Source organism: Eleginops maclovinus, chromosome 14 (assembly GCF_036324505.1).
Source record: "Eleginops maclovinus isolate JMC-PN-2008 ecotype Puerto Natales chromosome 14, JC_Emac_rtc_rv5, whole genome shotgun sequence".
NCBI lineage: Eukaryota > Metazoa > Chordata > Actinopteri > Perciformes > Eleginopidae > Eleginops > Eleginops maclovinus.
This window is the reverse complement of record NC_086362.1, coordinates 14275185-14295689: the sequence shown is the minus strand read 5'-3', so window position 1 is coordinate 14295689 and position 20505 is coordinate 14275185. Positions and strand designations below refer to the sequence as shown.

Sequence of the window (20505 nt, the reverse complement as noted above, 5' to 3'; positions counted from 1 at the left end):
CATAGTAAACGGTTCATGGAGTGTTAGCCATACTTAAGGCCTTATTGTGTTTAAGAAAACTTGGTTGTACTGTACTGTGTGTCAGACCATGTCTAAAGACAATAGTTTACCCAGGCCAAATGGCCACTCAAAAGGTGTAATATAAATATAAATGCTACAGCACAATCCTAACGTCTGTCCTCAAAAGGTAAACACAGAAAACATCTTTTTTGACTAGAACACGTTGGCTAGCTACCCACACACAGTGGATTCTGAGGTTCCCAAATGAATCATTACATTCCGATATGTGGCGCTGGAAGTTGTCGGAAAATTCACAAAACACTTTCTTATTTGGATGCTATAGCTTGCTCGCCTCAACGTTCATTAAGTTATACCTTTAACCGAAGTCAGCCTCAGTTAGTGCAACCAATGAGTGAACAGCTGTTGGATGGTAAGATAAAGTGAGCAGTGATAGATGATGACCCGAACCTTTCTTCATTGGTGGGTTCATACTTTTTGTATCCTCCAAACATCAATAATTTGATTTAACTAAACTGAAATACAGTCTTTGCTATGCTTGTTGTTTTCCTGGCACTCAATCCAATTCAAGTTAACATGACAGATGATTTCAAGTAAGAGCAATACATGAGCGTCACAGAAATAAGCTGATCAACATAGCTGTGGAGAAACTATTAAAAGGTTTTATTTCAACCTCCTCCACCCCTGCCAGTGAGGGCTACAGACACCTTACAGCCACACAAAGCACACTCTTTGATCTCACACAAATGTCATGGCATTTTGAATAAAGGCTGTTACTGTAGTGCATCCTAGCACATGTAGACTGACTGACAATGGCAGCTTATTCACTGAGGAATTTGGTTTAAAATGAACAAAAATAATGACAATTATTAAAGAGCTGGGAATGTTTTCTGAAACAATACGTAAAGTAACCCATTTTGAAGAGTTAAGTGTGTGCACAAAACCGAAATGGGAGCAGTTCTGCATCAGGGGGGTGAAACTAATTTTAGTTCAGGGCCTCATAAAGCCAAATTTGAGTGGGTCAGACCAGTAAAATCACAGCATAATTACCAAAAACCACAACTCCAAATTATTCCCTTTGTTTAAGTGCTAAAAAGTTCATTCTGAAAATGTTTTTTCATGTTCACATTTTCACATGAATACCCTGACATTTCTTAAGAAAGATAGAATTTCAACAATTGTATGCCTCAGTTTATCATTTAGATATGTGCTTTACCATGCTTATGGCATCTAACAGAGCTAACAGAGTTATCAGAGCTAACAGAGCTTCCACTACAGTGGCGTGATTTGGGACTGCGTTATCAGCAAGACCTGAGGTAAGAGAGCAGTGTTGAGTGGATACATGAACGAAACACACACGCACACACACACACACACACACACACACACACACACACACACACACACACACACACACACACACACACACACACACACACACATACACCCACACACACACACACACACACACACACACACACACACACACACACACACACACACACACACACACACACACACACACACACACACACCCACACACACACACACACACACACACACACACACACACACACACACCCGGTGAGAGAAACGTGCTGTCATCTAATGTCATGTTTCCATTGCTCTCCAGACAATGGAACCTGAGGTGTTTGTGAAGAAGAGGTTGTGATGAAAGAAAATACACATTGGGATAAGATGGATTGATTTGGGTCCCTATAATACTCTGTTGTTTGAAGGTCACAGTCTGAAAGCTTTCTTCATCTCTTCCTCCTCTCATTTCTCTGTCTGCCCAAAGAGAGCATCCCATGTCCCCTCCCTCCATCCCTCCATCCCTGCAGAACAACACACTGCCTCACCACAACTCCATTCCTGCTCGGATCTCCAGCTGCCTCCTTAAAGGACTCCACTCACCAAACCTGCAATATCGCGCCATCATTCCTACTGTGCATGTTCCGCTGTCTTTCCTCACCACTCACCCCAACACTAGGATGCAAAGCCTGAGCAAATCATACTTGATTGGTTTTAGTTCTGTTTGACATCTTGAAAGTTGCTCTGAACCTAATACGTCATTTTTGAAAGTACATTTTAGCAGAGGAAAATTACATAAATGGTATTAACGTAATAATTCTATTGTTTTACAGACAATGAGACGATAAAACATCAATTTCTTTTTACAAAAAATCATATATACATATTCTTTATCATTTTGAATGGAGATCTTATTGAGCAGTATAGTGTGTCTTAAAGTCTTTTGTACAGATACTGTTGCAGAGTATCATACAATATGAATATGAATATGTTATATACAGTCTGTTAGTAATCAGCTACTGTTATCTGTGTTTGATGAAATAAGGTCAATAGCAACATTAGCCTCTCATGCAAGTATTGTCCTTTCCATATGTCCAGCTCGTTAGGCAGGCTGAGCCTTTTATACATTTGTAGTCTCCAACTTCACAGCAAAATTCTTTATCCACAGTAGCCTACACAACTTTTAAATCATATAAAAGATGATCTTATTCAGCCTGGCACCTTTATTAAGTCAAGTTCTCTCTGAAAACAAAAAGGTGATTTTAACTTCCAATTCCCCACTTTGCTAAACTATTTTCTTGATGACTTTTATGAAAGATATGACTGGCTGCTGTCACCCACATCCTCAAAAAACCTGGACTCAACCCAGACATCATGACTAACTTCCGGCCCATCTCCAATCTCCCCTTTCTGTCTAAAATACTTGAATGTGTAGTCTTCATCCAACTCAAAGCTCACCTCAACTCCAACAACCTGTTTGAACCCTTTTAATCTGGCTTCCGATCTCAACACAGCACAGAAACAGCGCTACTCAAGATCACCAACGATCTCCTCCTCGCCTCAGACTCTGGACACCTCAGCATTCTCATCCTCCTTGACTTCACTGCAGCTTTCGACACCATCAACCACACCACTGTCCTCTCCCGGCTCAAAACCTCCCTCAACATCACTGGCACTGCACTGTCCTTACAGTCTTACCTCACAAACCGACAGCAATTCATCAACATCAACAACTGCACCTCCCCCCCTGCTCCCCTGCCCCAAGGTGTCCCCCAGGGTTCGGTGCTTGGTCCTCTCCTCTTCATCCTCTACCTCCTTCCCCTCGGTAATATCATACGCCGCCACAGCCTCCACTTCCACTGCTACACTGATGATGTGCAGCTTTACATCTCAACTAAATCCATCACAACTTCAACCATCTCAACTCTCACCAACTGCCTCAATGACATAAAATCCTGGATGCACAACTTCCTCAAACTCAACTGTGATAAATCTGACATGGTCATCATCGGTCCCAAATCCCTCACCAAAAACAATAACAACCTATCCCTCATCATCGACAACACCACGCTGACTGCCTCCACTCACATCTGAAACCTTGTAGTCATCTTCAACAGCAACGTCTCCTTTGAGAACCACATCAAGCACATCACCAAAACTGCCTTCTTCCATCACAAAAATATATCCCGTCTCTGCCCATCACTCTCCTTCTCTGCTGCCAAAACCCTGATCCATGCCTTCATCTCATCCAGACTAAACTACTGCAGTAGCATCCTCTGTGCTACACCATCCGGACTCCTCAATAAACTCCAGTACATCCAGAACTCAGATGCCCGTCTCCTCACCCACACCCGCTCCCATGACCACATCACCCCTGTCCTGCAGAACCTCCACTGGCTCCCCGTCCCACAACGCATCCACTTCAAGATCCTTCTCATCACCTACACTGCCCTCCATCACCAGGCCCCCTCCTACCTCACAGACCTGCTCCAGCACCACACTCCTTCCCACAGCCTCCGCTCGTCAGACGCAAGTCTCCTCTCACTTCCTCCCAGGACCAAACTCCGGACCTTGGGGGACAGAGCCTTCTCTGTCTGGAACTCACTGCCCAAAAACACCCGTGACTGCCCCGACCTCACCCTGTTTGAATCCCAAATCAAAACTCACCTTTTCAAAACTGCTTTTAAACTGTAAATGAATGTTGTGTTTTAAATATATTAAGTGTGTTGTTTTAATGATGTTTTTATGAATTGTATCTATGTAATTCTCTTTCTATATTACTTCAAAAGATATTGATCCTGCAAATAACACGCTAAAATCAATAGTTTATACCTAGGCTATGTAAGGGTAAAAGCAACGGTGTGAGTGAATCTGAACAAAATGAACTGTGTTTTTTCACATCTCTAGATGGATACTACAATCATAAAGCCATCAAAAATGCCATCTTCACTTGCCATCATTCATTCATCTTTTTGTGTATTCTAATCGATGTATTTATCTATATAACCATCACTAATCATACATTAGATTTAGCTGAGGCTTTTATCCAAAGCAACGATAAAGAAAGTGCAGATATATTCACTTCCAGCTAGTCATACCGTTGTTAGTGCTGGTGAAATAGTAAAGGCCTAAAAAGTGCTTGTTTTTTTACAGTTATTTTTTACATTTCTTTTTCCACACTGGTTTAACTCATCTAGAAAAAAACCTTTTAGAGGAAGTTAAAGAGTGAATTACATGCACTACACACTCCCACAGAGTATTCTTCCAAATGGAACAGTAATGTGATGGTACCTCCAGGACTTTTCCAGTAATGTAGTTCTTGCAGCTCTCACACTGGATGCCAAACATGGCGTGGTAATCCATCTCACAGAAAGGGATTCCATCCCTACAGACAAACACAGGACGAGAAAGCAGCTCAGAGACAGCAGCAGATACAGAGCCTCAGAGCCCTCCATGACCCGGGCTCACCATAGCATTGGTGGAAAGTAACTATGTATATTTACTCGAGTAATGCACCTTTTTGACATATCTTTACTTTTCCATTTAAATCTACTTTATTCTTCTACTCCACTACATTTCAGTGGTGAATATTCTACTTTTTACTACACTACATTTATTTGAACCCTCACAGTTACTGTGTACATATAAAAACACACTTTGCTGATATGGCATGATGCAGTACTGTACTACTTATCCACACAGTATTTCTAGTATCTACATTTGGTCCACATTGACCAACTACAATAGTAAAATGAAGCAGGCCGCTGTGTCTTTGAATGCTGTGGCTGATCCTGACTGTGATTGGGTTGTGGCTGTTTGAATTGTCTGTAACTGCCTCTCTGGGGCCAGGACTCTCTTGGAGAAGAGATTTTTAATCTCAATGAGACCTATCCTGGTAAAAAAAAAGGTAAAATAACAAAATAGAAATGTGTTCATCAGCATAGTATAATAACCAGAATAATATCATACTGTAAAGATCCATTTGAAACAACAAGTACTTTGACTTTTGATACTCAGCTGATAATACTTCTGTAATTTACACTCAACTTAAGTTTATTATTCATATTTTCTTTTAAGTTTAATATTAGTTTACTGAGTGACATCAAACACTAACCATCTGATGAGGGGTTAAATGAGCGTGCAGACTTACTTGCTGATGTACTCAGCATTGAGCACCTTGTTGCACACTTTGCACTTGAAGCAGCCCAGGTGCCAGTGCTTGTCCAGCGCTACGAGAGACTGTTCGTTCTTAAACTCCTTCCCACAGCCGCAGCAGTCTGTAGGGAGAGGACAGCAGAGAAGTGGACATTCAAATACAAATGACATTAAATAGCCTACTTTCCAGCAATGTGAACCTGGAAACATTGAGTTTAATGATAGAAATGTAGAGTAGGGGTCCCAGCACGTAGAAACTGCCGGATGCTAACCTGCACAACTAGCATAAGTTGCGTTAATTACCATTATAGCCTACGCAGACACTAGTTCATAAATGGCTTGGCCGATTTGGATAATTTTGGAGTGGATTTGGGGTTGTTGACGATGCTGAATCAATTTCTGACAGTTTCAGGATAAAAATGCCGGTTTTAACTAGAGTGGCCATATTTCTATTCCCAGAGGTGAATTTCTGGTCGATTTTGAAGTTTTAGCGGAGATCTGTTAATTGTCTCTGCATGGCAAAGGATTTCGGTTTCATGAACCAAAACAATGAAAATAGCAGTGGACATGTTGGTGTCCCGAGAGGAGAAAGACTTAACCCAATTTTAAAAAGCGCAGATTTAAGGGATGGAACACAGCATGATCATAACAATCAGTGGGACAGATCATGGTTTGCAGGGCGCCAACATTCTACTGTTGGCATGATTTCTGTTTGGAGAGAAAGTCACAGGAGACAGAGACAGAGTACTGACTGTGGACGGCCTGTATGGGTGCAGGGCTGTTGGCAGGGAGGGGCTGGGTACACTTTTGGCAGATACACTCCTTCCCATTAAATGTCACTCGGTCGCCGGCGGGGAACGGCTGTCTGCAAACAGAAAACAGAGGAGGAGGTCAGACTGAATTTATGTGGAAACCCCTTTCCACAAATGTTTGTGTCCATTGGTGCCGTGCTGATGCTGACTGTGGCAGACTTGAGCAGAGTGTTAAACACAGTTTTATGTCTGAAGGCATTAAGAAAACAGGCGAGGCTCAAAATGTTTTTATTTCTGCACAGTGACAAACTTGTTCCAAATTGGGATTTCTTCAGCTTTGTTGACTATTGACACAATTTCACATAGCCTCTGTTCTACATGTCCAAAACAAAAAAACACAAGCTGACCTGAGATAGTTTACTTTTTAGGGATGTCTAGAAGCCCTTCTTATCTGGAGGTTCCCAGACGTACATTTTTTTCTCATGTACGACAGCTTTAGTTAGATTTAGGATCCATATTTGTTTAGTCTGTCGACTGAAGAATGTTGATTGTCCATTCGGAACTAGTTGAAACCTCGTATTGTAGTAGAGTTCTTTAGAATTGGTCAGGCAAACGCTCTTTCCACTCGTCCTGCAGCAAATGTCTTGTCAATTCTCCCGCCGTTAACTTCATAATAAACCTTCAGTGTTTGCCATGACGTTCCAGCTCTCCCGTGTTTCTCTGAGTTTAGTCTCCATTGCTCCAGAAGTTTCCATCACACTAATGATTCAAAGTTTCCTTTTAAAACGATGGAAAGTAGAGCAGTAAATAAAATATGTCATCTGCATAAAAGTGAACTTGTAATGGTGTCGAACATCTGGACCAAGCCTCTTACTAAAAACGTTTGAAAATGTGACCCCAGAACCAAACTGCTAGATTGCAGTCTCAATAGGACAATACCCCTTAGTACAAAGCCTGCTCCACACAGATGGGTTTTCCCAGTTTCAGTCAAAAGAATTAGACCTTAACATCAGTGTTTGACCTCAAAAGCTGAATAGGAGAATATCCCTGTCGAGGCTTTACCAGAAGAGTGGAGTGTTATACATGCAAAATCCCTTTATAGACAAATGTCATTATACTTTTAAGAGGAATTTTATATGCAACGTTAACGTCTCCTGGCTGAGTATGTGCAGCTCCAACACAGCTGCTGTCACTGAGTCAGGTACAGGGAGACGGGCTGCCATATGCTGTGATATTAGAGATGCTGTCACACTGTCACTGCCAACAAATACAAATACATTCAGACAGACTGAGCACAGCTGAGATACTATTCATGTTTAAACAATAAAAAATGTTAAAAATCCATTTTCAGTCTAACTCAGAGAGGCAAGTCCTCAGGTACAGCACAAACATATGTTCCTTTTTATGCCGGAAATTAGCTTGGACATAAGTTGACAGAACGGATTACTATTTATCTGCCTGACATGTATCAGTGGAAGAGCACCTTACCTTGCTCCACAATGGTGGCACAAATGCCCAATTCAGGACAACAAAAACAATCTTCCATCACAGACTGAAGCATCTGCACCTTGCCTTGACATTTTCCCTTCTCTTATTGTCTCTAAATGTTGCACACAAATTAAAGGCAGCATACAAATGCTCTTTCTTTTAATATTCTGCTCAATAAGGCTCTGTGTTTGGCTATCACAAAAGCAATATTTGTTTCCTTGTTTGAGGAGCACAGGATTTTGATGATCACATTGCAAACCTCAAAGCCACACTGGAACATTGTGATCTCAGGTTCAGCTTGTGTATGACCGAGGGTATCACCAACGTGTGATAGCACAAGCACATGCAAACCACCCCCGCTGTGGCGCTAGCTGTGGGAATGGGCTCAGTGGCCATACTGAATAACCACAGGCCTGAGGGAGGCTATCATTACCTTTCCAGGCCTGAGAAACAACAGTGGCTATGCACACACATGAACAGAAAGGATGTTCATTTGTCTTACAAAAAGGGGCAAATATTGTTAAGAGTTGAGTCCGGGTTGCATTGATAGGCAGATGAGCGATGGACTTATGACCAGGTTGAGTGAAAGGACGAGTCTTAAATTGTTTTTTGCACTTCTAGGACTGATGTAAATGTTTGCCAGAAAGTGTGAGCAGTTGACGAATGGAACTGTGTCACAATTCCTCTGTCTTACTTGCAGGAGGCGCAGACGAAGCAGCGGGGGTGGTAGGTCTTCCCCAGCGCGGACACCACCTCTCCCTCGATAAAGTCCTGGCAGCTGAAGCAGCGAGTCCCGTACATCCGCTGGTAGTCCAGAGTACAGATGTATTCCCCCTGACGCACGAAGAAACCTCCCTGGGCCAATTCAGCTCCACATACTGTGAAAAGTGTGGCACGCAGAGAGGGTTGGGTGCAGGGTGATGGAAAGACAAAGGGAAAGAAGAAGTGTCAGACAGATGAGACATTGCAAATACACATGCTTCCCCTGCACATTTATTTAAGATAATTCCAAATTAATTGGCTTAAATAAATCCATTTGTCTCGCTTTATGCCTTTGCCTGGCAACAGGATAGTATGTTATTGTTTTGAGTGTTCTGTCCCACGACGAGCAGTCACCACACAGATGTGTCCCCATGACCGATGATCCCCTGACTGTCCGACGGCACCACTATGAGGATGATATTTGCTCTGTGTGAGAAATATAAATTGTGGTACAAATATTCAAGGTTGACATGTCATGTTTCCTTTCGATATAGCACATCCCCTATCATCAGCTCAATTTAATTTAGTTTAGTGCTAATTAGAAGGAAGGTGCTAGAGCCCAAGCAGTGAAGTGTACAATAACATTTGTATTGTTTTATAAATTGATGATTTATGGTCTTCCATTTTTCTAAAACACCTATTTATGTTTTATACTGTATATCCTTTTGGTCAGTTATTGGCTGAATGATCCCAGAGCTTGAAAAAATAATTAGTATGAGACTGTATAGTATCCTTTTTGTACTGTGCTATACTATATTAGCTTTAGTACAGTTTATGTATAAAGTAGATCATTACAGAAACAGAAACAATAGAAAGAAAAGGAGGCGTGTTGGTGAGCAGAGGCAGTTTTACAAGTCTGATTGTCTGCTTAAAAAACAAGAACTTTTGGAAGGGGTGTGTTATTATGCAAGCATATGTGTGTGTGTGTGTGTGTGTGTGTGTGTGTGTGTGTGTGTGCACCTCTGCATCTTTTGTTTGGCTCTTAAAAACACACGACAGGAACTCAAAATCTCCGTCTCCCCTCTTGTACACACAGTGATTACACACAGTTACCGTGGCAACCACATGACATCACAGACCAGCCACACCCTCGGGGGAATATAGCTCTACTTTTCCACTCCTTTAGCAAAAACATAACCACTCCTTTCTTTTCCCTCCATTCTTTCTTTCTGGAAAAAGTAACAGCAAAGAGAGAGATGTTTGGATTGGTTAGTCATGCTCAGTGACTCCTCAGTGAACCTGCACACACGCACGCACGTGCACGCACGCACGCACGCACGCACGCACGCACGCACACACACACACACACACACACACACACACACACACACACACACACACACACACACACACACACACACACACTCTCTCTCTCTCTCTCTCCAAAACCTGCAAGGGTGTGGGAAGGTATAAGTGAGATCACACACACATAACATATGGTTTTCAGGACACACACACATGCAAGGAATGTGAGATGGTATGAGGGGTCACGTGTACAAAACCTACAATCAACCCCCCCACCCACCCCTCCAACACATGATATAAGACATGCACACCTTTCACAGAATAGACTCAGAGACAGTCAGTCATTCCAGCACAAACACAGAACAGACTGGCACACAGCAGGGCTGCATGTGTTTAGAGGAACCACGTGGTTATTCCCTCCCACAAACTCAAAAATTACTAGGGGTTTAAAACCATTTATATACCAGTTTTCAAAGTTTTAACAATCAATACATATAAAAATGTTCTTGATTTGACTCTCAATGCTGAATTTAAAATCTGTTTAAATGGCTATGGGATGAATATATCCAGAATATGGAAATCTGGTGTCAGCTAAATACATTTCTATCTTGTGTTAATGACTAAAGAATAAATAAATAAAACAAATATTTCCCTTTATTTAATTCATCTGGATGTTTATTTTAATTTTTATTCTTGAGGTAGTTTGTTTTCATCTTTGAAGACAGGTGAGTTTTTGTGGATCAGGTGTTTGTTGTTGTAAGACTTGTTTCAGCCACAGGTGGCAGATGAGACACTTCTTGTTATAAAAAGAACTAAAAGCATGGATGCTTCCAGGTGAGCTTTAGTTTCTCCATACAAGCTAAACACAAGATACATACATTACTAAATGTGTGTGGTGCAACATGAATTTGAACCGATTCAAAAGGGACTCAGGACATCCTGAATATTCCTTACTGTAAATTCCTTTTCTCTCTACACTGAAAGTTGTGAAAGATACCAAATTTCCCACCCTTTTTATCCCTTTAAATCCCCTTAAACCTTAAGTGACATGTTGGAAACCCTTTGTCCAGTAATTGCATCATGCATCTTTGTTACCCTCAGAGGGGTCACGTCATGCTGAACCCACCACAACAATAAGAGCAGGAATGTTTTCTCAGGAAGTGGACAACTTTCCAGCGGCCGCTGCCGTCTCCCTTACATCCGGTTCAGAGGCCTGCTCAGAATGAGATAATGTTCTGGCTGATGGATACACACCAGCACAGTGGAGAGCTGGATATGAGATCTTTGGAAGAGCTCTTTTGTCATTGTCTGATATGAGGAACATATCAGTTAGTTATTTACAGCACCTTTTCAACAAGGAACCATTTCAGTGTAGTTCTTTATAGAACCTCTTTGCAATGAGGATGGGAAGCATATGTCAGCCCTACATTAAGCCTATAGCTCTTAAGATTGAAAGTAACTTAATGCACAGCCCTAGTCTTGAGACATAGGCACTGTTTGATTGATCTGAATTTTTTTGTGCGTACGGCCTCAATTTGACCTTCTAGAGTTTAGACTTGGTAAAATCTCAAAGCAATATAATATGATTCAAAATGGAGAAATAAATCCAAACCAGAAGTACAGTGTCTTGTCAGCTAGTCTCTCAAGCAGAGTCTTTATCCCTGCGCTGCCTGTTGGCACATGGACTCCACTTCTTACTGGATTATAAACTGGTAGCTTGGCAGCTGATCCTACATGAGCTCAAGTTGGAGCCTATTCATAAACATGACAGCTAACCAGAAACCCTTGTATCATTTTAAAAGATATAGCATTTTTTGTTTGCTTTCATTTGCAGCAGATTGGTGCATAGACACAAGGAGAACTCGCTCAAAGTCTTTGTGTGAGAGACACAGGGAGACTGAAATGCTGTTTCAACATTTCAAACATTCCTTGGCAGTTGGCAGATGAGATCATGATGCAGATAATTAGTCGTTTTGTCTTGGGACTTATCTTAGGATGACAGAATGTGTTGGCTAAACGCCTGCAGCAGGATAACATTTTCAGAAAGAGGTTTTGACCTTTTGAACTCTGGGTGTGTTTGAAAAGCCTCTTTGTGGGCAGTAAACCAAATGATTATCTGTAACAACCCAGTAGTATAGAGATATACCTTCAGAACCAGTCCAATTAACAAAACTAATTAAAGAGCCCTATTATAATTTCACATAAACAGCTATGACAGGAGGTCCAGGAACACGTGAGATGTTCAAAAGACCAATGTTAGGTATACAGCTAACAGAGTAGCTTGGTTACAACATTCCCCAGGGCTGAAAGGAAGATTACTTTACAGGAAACTGATAACTTCCATCTCGGGAGGCTTATCTCATGCACTATGATCCCCTTACATAATGTGAACGCACTTAGAGGCTTTTCGAGGAATTCCATGGGCTGTCAGAACCACAGTTTGTCCTCCTTTTCAGCTCAGCAGAGACTCAGTGAGGAAGTTACATGCTTGAGCGGATGGATGTGCAACACATTTGCCATGGTGTTATTTGTATAGTAAATATGGAGCTTCTCCTGTCCTCATGTACAAACAAGGTCTAGGGAAAAGGAAAAGGAAATGGGTTTGGACATGATGCAAGTACTTGGAACTCGCTCTGGGTACCACATGATTACTTTTGGGACCAAACCAAATATGTCTGTCCCCAAGTATCAAACTCAGACAGTCCAGAGAGCTGGCATTGGTTGGTCAGGTTACATTACATTCATTTCGGAGAGATCCACAATAGGACGTTTGCGTTTTTTCACTTTTTAGTTTTTTGCCTTGTAAATTATTGTTTTTTAAAGTATAATCCAGTTTTACACATCCCAGAAAAATCAGCAGAACCTCGGGTAATGTTATATGTCACTCAATAAAGACTTCTATACACTATAATAGGGGATTGTTGCCCCTTAAACAAAAAATATCTAAAATGCACCTTGAAGTTTTTACTTATTTCATTAAAACAGAACTGCTAACCATAATATTGAAAAAGACATTCAACACGGAAAGTTGCCCACATTTGTTGGGATTGTGCCAGAAGTGATTAGAAGCTTTTAACTTCTTCTGTTCATGAGTTATGCCTATTCTCATGAAAAGTGTCAATGGGCGTTTTTTTAAATGTACGTCTAAACATGTTGTATATCATGGCAGTTCCTTTCCACAGTCACACACAGGGGCACCTGGCATGCTTTGAACCAGAATGGGGTATTCATGGGAGTATTGTGTATCACAGCACACATTTCCCTGTGGAGAATGTAGCTGCTGGTAGTGGCTTACACCCAACCCTCTGAATCAGGCACTCCGATTGGCTGTGAAGGCATCCAATCGGAGTGTCCGATTCAGAAACGTGACTCCTACACTCTATAAGTCATCAACAAAGATGGTGGATGAGAATATAGAGACAAAACACACATCTTTTCAAACTTTACGCATCCGTTTTACCAACGCAAGTAAACAGCTCACAATGACGACCTAGCTCAAACTGCTGAGAATTTATGATGCTCTGAATATGACGTGATATTTGGGAGCATATACAACCCCGTGGGTCTCAGATGGTTAAAGGTGGACTGATACATCAGAAACTTAATTTGAAAATATTTTGAAATACACAAAAAATATCTTCAATGTTGTTTGTGATATACATTTTGTATCTGTGGCTGTTATATGGTTCAGTGCTCCCTTGTTGAAAAATATATATACAGTGCTCAGAGTAAATGAGTACACCCCCTTTGAAAAGTAACATTTTAAACATTATCTCAATGAACACAAAAACAATTTCTAAAATGTTGACCAAGTTTAATATAACATCTGTTTAACTTATAACATGAAAGTAAGGTTAATAATATAACTTAGATTACACATTTTTCAGTTTTACTCAATTAAAGGCGATGCAAAAATGAGTACGCCCCACAATAAAAACTTCTACATCTAGTTCTTTGTTGTCCTCCATGATTTTTAATGACAGCACCAAGTCTTCTAAGCATGGAATGAACAAGTTGGAAACATTTTGCTACATCAATCTTTTTCCATTCTTCAAGAATGACCTCTTTTAGAGACTGGATGCTGGATGGAGAGTGATGCTCAACTTGTCTCTTCAGAATTCCCCATAGGTGTTCAATTGTGTTCAGATCAGGAGACATACTTGGCCACTGAATCACTTTCACCCTGTTCTTCTTCAGAAATCAACAGGGGCCTTAGATGTGTGTTTAGGATCATTGTCATGTTGAAAAAGAGCATGACGACCAAGGGCACGGAGTGATGGTAGCATCTTCTCTTTCAGTATAGAGCAGTGCATCTGTGAATTCATGATGCCATCAATGAAACGCAGCTCCCCGACACCAGCAGCACTCATGCCACCCCACATAAGGACACTGCCACCCCCATGTTTCCCTGTAGGCACCATGCATGTTTCTTTGTCTTCCTCACCTTTGCGACGCCATACAGTTTTGAAGTCATCAGTTCCAAAAACATTTATCTTGGTCTCATCACTCCAGAGTATAGAGTCCCAGTAGTCTTCATCTTTGTCAGCATGGGCCCTGGAAAACTCTAGACAGGCTTTTTTGTGCCTGGGCTTTAGGAGAGGCTTCCTTCATGGACGGCACCCATGCATGCCATTCCTCTGCAGTGTACGCCGTATTGTGTCACGGGAAATAGTCACTCCAGTTTGGCTTTCTACTTCCTTAAATGACTGCAGTGAACTTGCATGCCAATTTTCTTCCACCCCTCTCATCAGAAGACGCTCCTGTCGAGGTGTTAACTTCCTTGGATGACCTGGACGTCTCTGTGAGATGGTTGCAGTTCCATCTTTTTAAAGTTTTTGTACCGCTTTTGCTACAGTATTCAAGATTCAAGATTCAAGAAGCTTTATTTATCCCGAGGGAAATTGAGCTGCAACAGTTCAATACAAAGAAGGAAGGAGAAATAAATGATTCTGACTGATAAGTACAGCTGTACTGATCTTCTTGTAGCCTTCACCTTTGCGGTGTAAAGAAATTATTTTCTTTCTCAGGTCTTGTGACATTTCTCTTCCATGTGGTGCCATTGCTAACAACATGAAATGGGAAGGGGTGTTCTTTAAGTAACACCCTTTTATAGTCAGCTGTCTGCTGGATACCTGTGTAATGAATAACTAGACTCACCTGTGGTTGATTCTTGTTAAATTAAACATTTGTAGTCTAAAATGTAGCTTTGCTCCAGAGACGTTCAGTGGGGTGTACTCATTTTTGCATTGCCCTTATTTGAGTAAAACTGAAAAATGTGTAATCTAAGTTATATTATTAACCTTACTTTCGTGTTATACGTTAAACAGATGTTATATAAAACTTAGTCTAGTTTTTTTTTAGAAATTGTTTTTGTGTTCATTGAGATAATGTTTAAAATGTTACTTTTCGCAGGGGGTGTACTCATTTACTCTGAGCACTGTATATATATTGCTTTAAATAAAGATTAAGCCGGTTTTGGGCATTCCATTTAGACAGATTTTATTACGACGAGCTGAACATTTAGAACGTTTTGCTAATTTTGGTCAATTTAAAAAAGGGTTTTGTGGAAAGGGTAAAGAAGCTTAGATAGGATACGATAACTTAGGGTTTCAAAAATGTGTTTCCTAAGTATACAGCCGCAGAAAAAATGAAGAGACCACGGTATCATTTCTCTTGTTTTATTATTTATAGGTATGTCTTTAAGTTAAAGTTTTTTTAAAATTGTATTCTATAAACTACAGACAATTTCTCTGTGTTGGAATTCAACAGACACTGGAATGGCAGCCCTACATGTGGAGATACAGATTTAAGAAACATGTGGTCTCTTTTTTCCGGAGCTGTATGTACACGACCCTATCAGATACAGACATGGCTATTTTCACATATTTTATGTAGGCTAATCGGTTGAGTCCTCCTTTGAGGATAAGAGTATCAACAATAACCCCCTTCAGCTAATTGAATCTACAAGTCATGTAAAATAGATTAAAACTAATGCAAGTCAGCACGCTGGAGCTTGTTTCGGAAAATTTAAATATACAGGCATATCTGAGAAAGCCTGTCCAGTGTGTGTGTGTGTGTGTGTGTGTGTGTGTGTGTGTGTGTGTGTGTGTGTGTGTGTGTGATGTTTTATATAAAATATTGATGTGCTATGTCCTCATATAAGGGTGACCTTGCCTTCACCTCATGTTTCACAATGGCTCCCACAGTGAGTGGGTGACAGCGTGAGCAGGGTTAAATATACATGTGCTCTGTGCTTTCTGCTATTAAGGTGCGAACTTGACTCATGTTTTACAATGACTCACCATCTATATGTGTGTGTTTGTGTGTGTGGGGGGGGTGTGGGTCAGGTGTTGTCATTCTCTGGTATATTCTATGACCTTGACTGCATCAGCTATGGGACTGATCTTGACAGAAATAAATTCAAGGTTGAATCTTCTGACAGGTCAAACGATTGATCCAGACTCCTGCTACACTAGCCTGAATTGCAAGCAGGCTTCTTATTTAAGCAGAAGGCAGGGGAGCTCTGACTTGTGTAAATCACCTTTATCTTATTAGCAAATTAGGGTTGAGACAGGTTGTGATAACGCTCAATAGCCACATCATTTAACCATTTTATTTTAGGGTCATCCAAAAATGAGCTCAATCAGAAATGTTACTAGTCAGAGACTAACAACAAGGAGTATCACAGCAGTTACTTTAATAGTACAGAATTGCAATGTAAACTTATTTCCACCGCCAAAAGGAGATATTAAACTGCAAAGACACCACAGTAAATGCCAGTGTTGATTGACAGGTGCTCTCTGGGTGCTAAACATCACTGTGTTTGCATCAAAGACAGACAATCTGACTCTTCCATAATCTATACCACTTCAAACTCAATCATCCTCAGGTGTCATATGCGCAAAATAACATTTATATACTGTAAAGATTGCCCTTCAACTCAACAATTGTCTCTGTTTTCTTTTCTCCCTAAACATGTGTGTGTGAGGTCAGCGCTCCTGGCCAGATAACGAACACACCTCCCCCCCCCGGTCAGCCTGCTTCCAAGAAAGAGACAATTCAATAGCCAACACCCTACTGAGAACATCACAACCATCTGCTGTTATAACACCACTGATCAGGCATCAGGGTTTACACATGTGGCCAGCAGCGGCAGTCCAGCGGACTCCAGCTTGGGTAGCTGGACAAAAATGATTCAATGCGTAAATCTGTAATCTATTATGGAAATGTTCTTACAAAGAGTTGACAACACAGCCGTATTGTAACACAAACCTGTTATTATAATGTATGATATCTAAGTAGAAGATTCACTCTTTTCCAGACTTCAGCAGCTAGAGATGGTAACGTGTCATTGCACAACCTAAATCTGGACCGCCTGTCACATGATAACACCTCGTTGTTTATGAAGAGGAGATAGTAATCGCTATCTCAGTTCAAGGATGGTCTTTAGCGTTTGAAATGAATGGCTATATCTTCCATTTTGAGAGCATGACTCATTGATAACATAGTTATATTTTTAATTATTTTTTTCCTAGACCTTGCCCTTTTTGCATAAAAAATCTGAGAAGAGAGGAGAAATCTGAGAGCAGGCCGAGTGCAGAATCACTGAGTGTGACAACAAAAAAGGCTAAAGCTAGAGCACAGGAAATCTGTGGAGGAAACTAGATATATCCAAGTGCATACTGTTTGAGAAGAAGCAGAACAAATGTAAACCCCAGAAGGGGATATTTAAGTGTGAGGGCAGGGTTTTGTGGGAAAAGTATTACAAAACCTGAATGAGTCATGTTCTGGAATTGAAAGATTGCACCATTGAAAAATATGAATCCATTGCCCAGTGCATTTAAAGGTGTAACTGTTTGGATGATGACCCAAAGTGCTCGCCATTACAGCCATGTAATGTTCCCCGAAGCACTTGGAAGTGAAGTCATGAAACATCTGACGGAGGCACACGCGTACATCATGTCACGAAACCCTTCGAGCTCCAGCTGTTGAAAAGGGCCCTGCATTAGGCTGCTCTAACACCTTCACATTCCTCTTCTCTCTTTATCTATACTTGACAACATGCATTTATTTGTTGTGATATCAGAAATTAGGAATTTGTAGGAGTCAAAAAGTGACATATTGAGATCTTATCCAATTCTAATGTTTTAAGGCAGAGATGTCTATAAGAGGAAAGTGTTTTCCAAATTGATGTGTTAATAGCATTGTAAAGCTTTCTAGCTTAGCAGACGTAGTTTTCAATAAAACATAACACTGCTGTGCTTTTAAGGGTGTGGTGTGAAAGTAGTCTATGGATGACAAAGCATGAGCTGTGTCTGATTATTATTATTATTGATCTTATTAATAATAAGTCCTTTCATATCACCATTCCAACTTTTAAACTCTAATGAATTTTATGCAGGCTTGCCAACATTTGGGTGTTACCCCATATTTTTCCATTTGAGTATTCCAATGCTATTTAGATGAGGTAATAGCACATTAGTGATAGAGTTCTGAGAAGTTTTGAACTCTCCTCAGCTCTGTGGAGATAAAGCAGACATAACAGGACGTAGTGAGACAGGCACCATGGTGTCCTTAATGAATCACCCTTCCTCAACTGCAAATATCACGTAAACAGGAATTAGTGCTCATAAAATGCTGCAAAACTAAAATATGAAATTTTGTTTTTTATTTAAACCTGCATTGAACCCATAGCAGTGTGAAGACGCTCCATATACTTAGTTTAAAGCATTAAAAGAAGAATTGGAGGATAAACCCCCTCTTTATTATTGTCATACATGTACAGTACACAGTATAGCACACACAAAATATAACCCATCCAGGAGCAGTGCGCAGCTAATGTACAGCGCGTGGTGTTTGACCAGGCTGTGTGTCTGTCCCCAGCTAGTGTGAAGAGAACACTGCTGAGGATTAATACCTGCAAGGCTGCTGGACCTGACAACATTCCTGGTCGAGTGCTGAGGGACTGCGCAGAGGAGCTCACGGATGTACCTCACAGACATCTTTAACACCTCCCTGAGCCAGGCTGTTGTTCCCACGTGCTTCAAGGAAACCATCATCATTCCTGTGCCGAAGAAGTCATCTCCAGCCTGCTCCAGCCTAACGACTACCACCCCGTCGCACTGACTTCAACCATCATGGAGTGCTTCGAAAGACTGGTCATGAAGCAGATCAAATCCACTCTTCCTCCCTCCCTGGACCCGTTTCAGTTTGCCTACCGAGCTAAACGGTCCACAGAGGATGCAATCACCTCCGCTCTACACCCAGCCCTCACACACCTGGACACTAAGAACTCCTACGTCAGAATGCGATTCATAGACTTCAGCTCAGCATTCAACACCATCATTCCCCAGCAGCTTGTGCGTAAACTTACAGACCTGGGCCTCAGCCCCTCTCTCTGCAACTGGTGGCTGAACTTCCTCACAGAGAGACCACAAGCTGTCCGGGTCAACAACACATCAAACACACTAACACTGAGCACGGGGGCCCCCAAGGCTGTGTGCTCAGCCCCCTTCTCTTCACCCTGCTGACCCATGACTGCAAACCCAGCTACAGCTCCAACCACATTGTGAAGTTCGCTGACGACACCACCGTGGTGGGTCTCATCAGCCACAACGATGAGACTAACTACAGGAAGGAAGTGAACCAGCTGGCCCGTTGGTGCCAAAATAACAATCTCTTCCTCAATGTGGGGAAAACAAAGGAGATTGTTGTTGACTTCAGGAGAACCCACTCCCAACCCCCCCTCCCTCTGACCATCAATGGTGCTGCTGTGGAGCAGGTGAGCAGCACCAAATTCCTGGGTGTGACCATCACAGACGACCTCACCTGGAACAACAACACCACTGCACTGGCAAAGAAGGCCCAGCAACACCTCTACTTCATCAGGAAGCTCAAGCGAGCCCCCCCCCCCGTCATGCTCTCATTCTACCGAGGCGCCACTGAGAGCATCCTCAGCAGCTGCATCACGCTGTGGTTTGGAAGCTGTACCGCCTCCAACCGCAAGAGCCTGCAGCGCATCGTGAACTCTGCCCAGAGGATCCTCGGTGTCTCACTCCCTACACTACAGGACATCTACAGCACCCGACTCACCCGCAAAGCACTCGGCATTGCGGGGGACCCCACCCACTCTTCCAACAGCCTCTTCAGCCTCCCGCCTTCAGGGAGAAGGTTCCGCAGCCTCCGCTCGAGCTCCACCAGGCTGAGGAACAGCTTCTTCCACCAGGCGGTCAGGATGCTGAACTCTCCCCCCCCTTCCCTCTCTCGCTCTCTCTCTATCCTCCATCCCTCCCTCAATCCTCTGTCTCTCTCTCCTCCCTCCCTCCCTCTCTCCTCTCGCTCCCCCTCTCTCCGTCCCTCCCTCTCTCTCCCCCTCTCTCATCTCCCTCTACCCCCACAGCCTCAATGGAAATGTACCAGGACATTATTCTCCCTCCCTCACACACCGTCCCTCATCCAGCACCAGTCACTTTCTATTCTCTGCTGCTACTGAAAATGTACTTTGCACAAAGTATTTTTTTGCACTAAAGAACTAATTGCACTACCGTCAAACTGTGTTGATGGTGTCTAACATATGTATATATTACTTAGTTTTTTTTGTATACCCCTTTTTACCCCCCCTTTTTTTTCTACGCTCTTATCTTTTTATGTTTTATGTTGTTGTTTATATTTGCACTGTGGGACTGCCAGAAACGGTATTTCAATTTTCTGTATGTATAACACATGTGGAAACTTTGACAATAAAGTGCACTTTGACTTTTGACTTCTGTTTCTA

General features: G+C 41.8%; 1 protein-coding gene across 10 annotated transcripts in view; it reads right to left on the bottom strand.

Annotated features, from left to right (window-relative positions):
- ablim2 (actin binding LIM protein family, member 2) overlaps positions 1 to 20505 on the bottom strand; it is an 89071-nt gene that overhangs the window by 26329 nt on the left and 42237 nt on the right. For all 10 annotated transcript variants that reach the window (XR_010167288.1, XR_010167287.1, XR_010167292.1 and 7 more), the window contains exons 3-6: positions 8419 to 8602; positions 6237 to 6349; positions 5480 to 5606; positions 4621 to 4714 (exon numbers count right to left, since the gene is read on the bottom strand). Coding sequence is in view for 1 of the 10 variants with exons in the window: in XM_063900510.1 (XP_063756580.1) it covers positions 4621 to 4714; positions 5480 to 5606; positions 6237 to 6349; positions 8419 to 8602 (518 nt within the window). In the remaining 9 variants the exon portion in view is untranslated. The remainder of the gene's footprint in view (positions 1 to 4620; positions 4715 to 5479; positions 5607 to 6236; positions 6350 to 8418; positions 8603 to 20505) is intronic.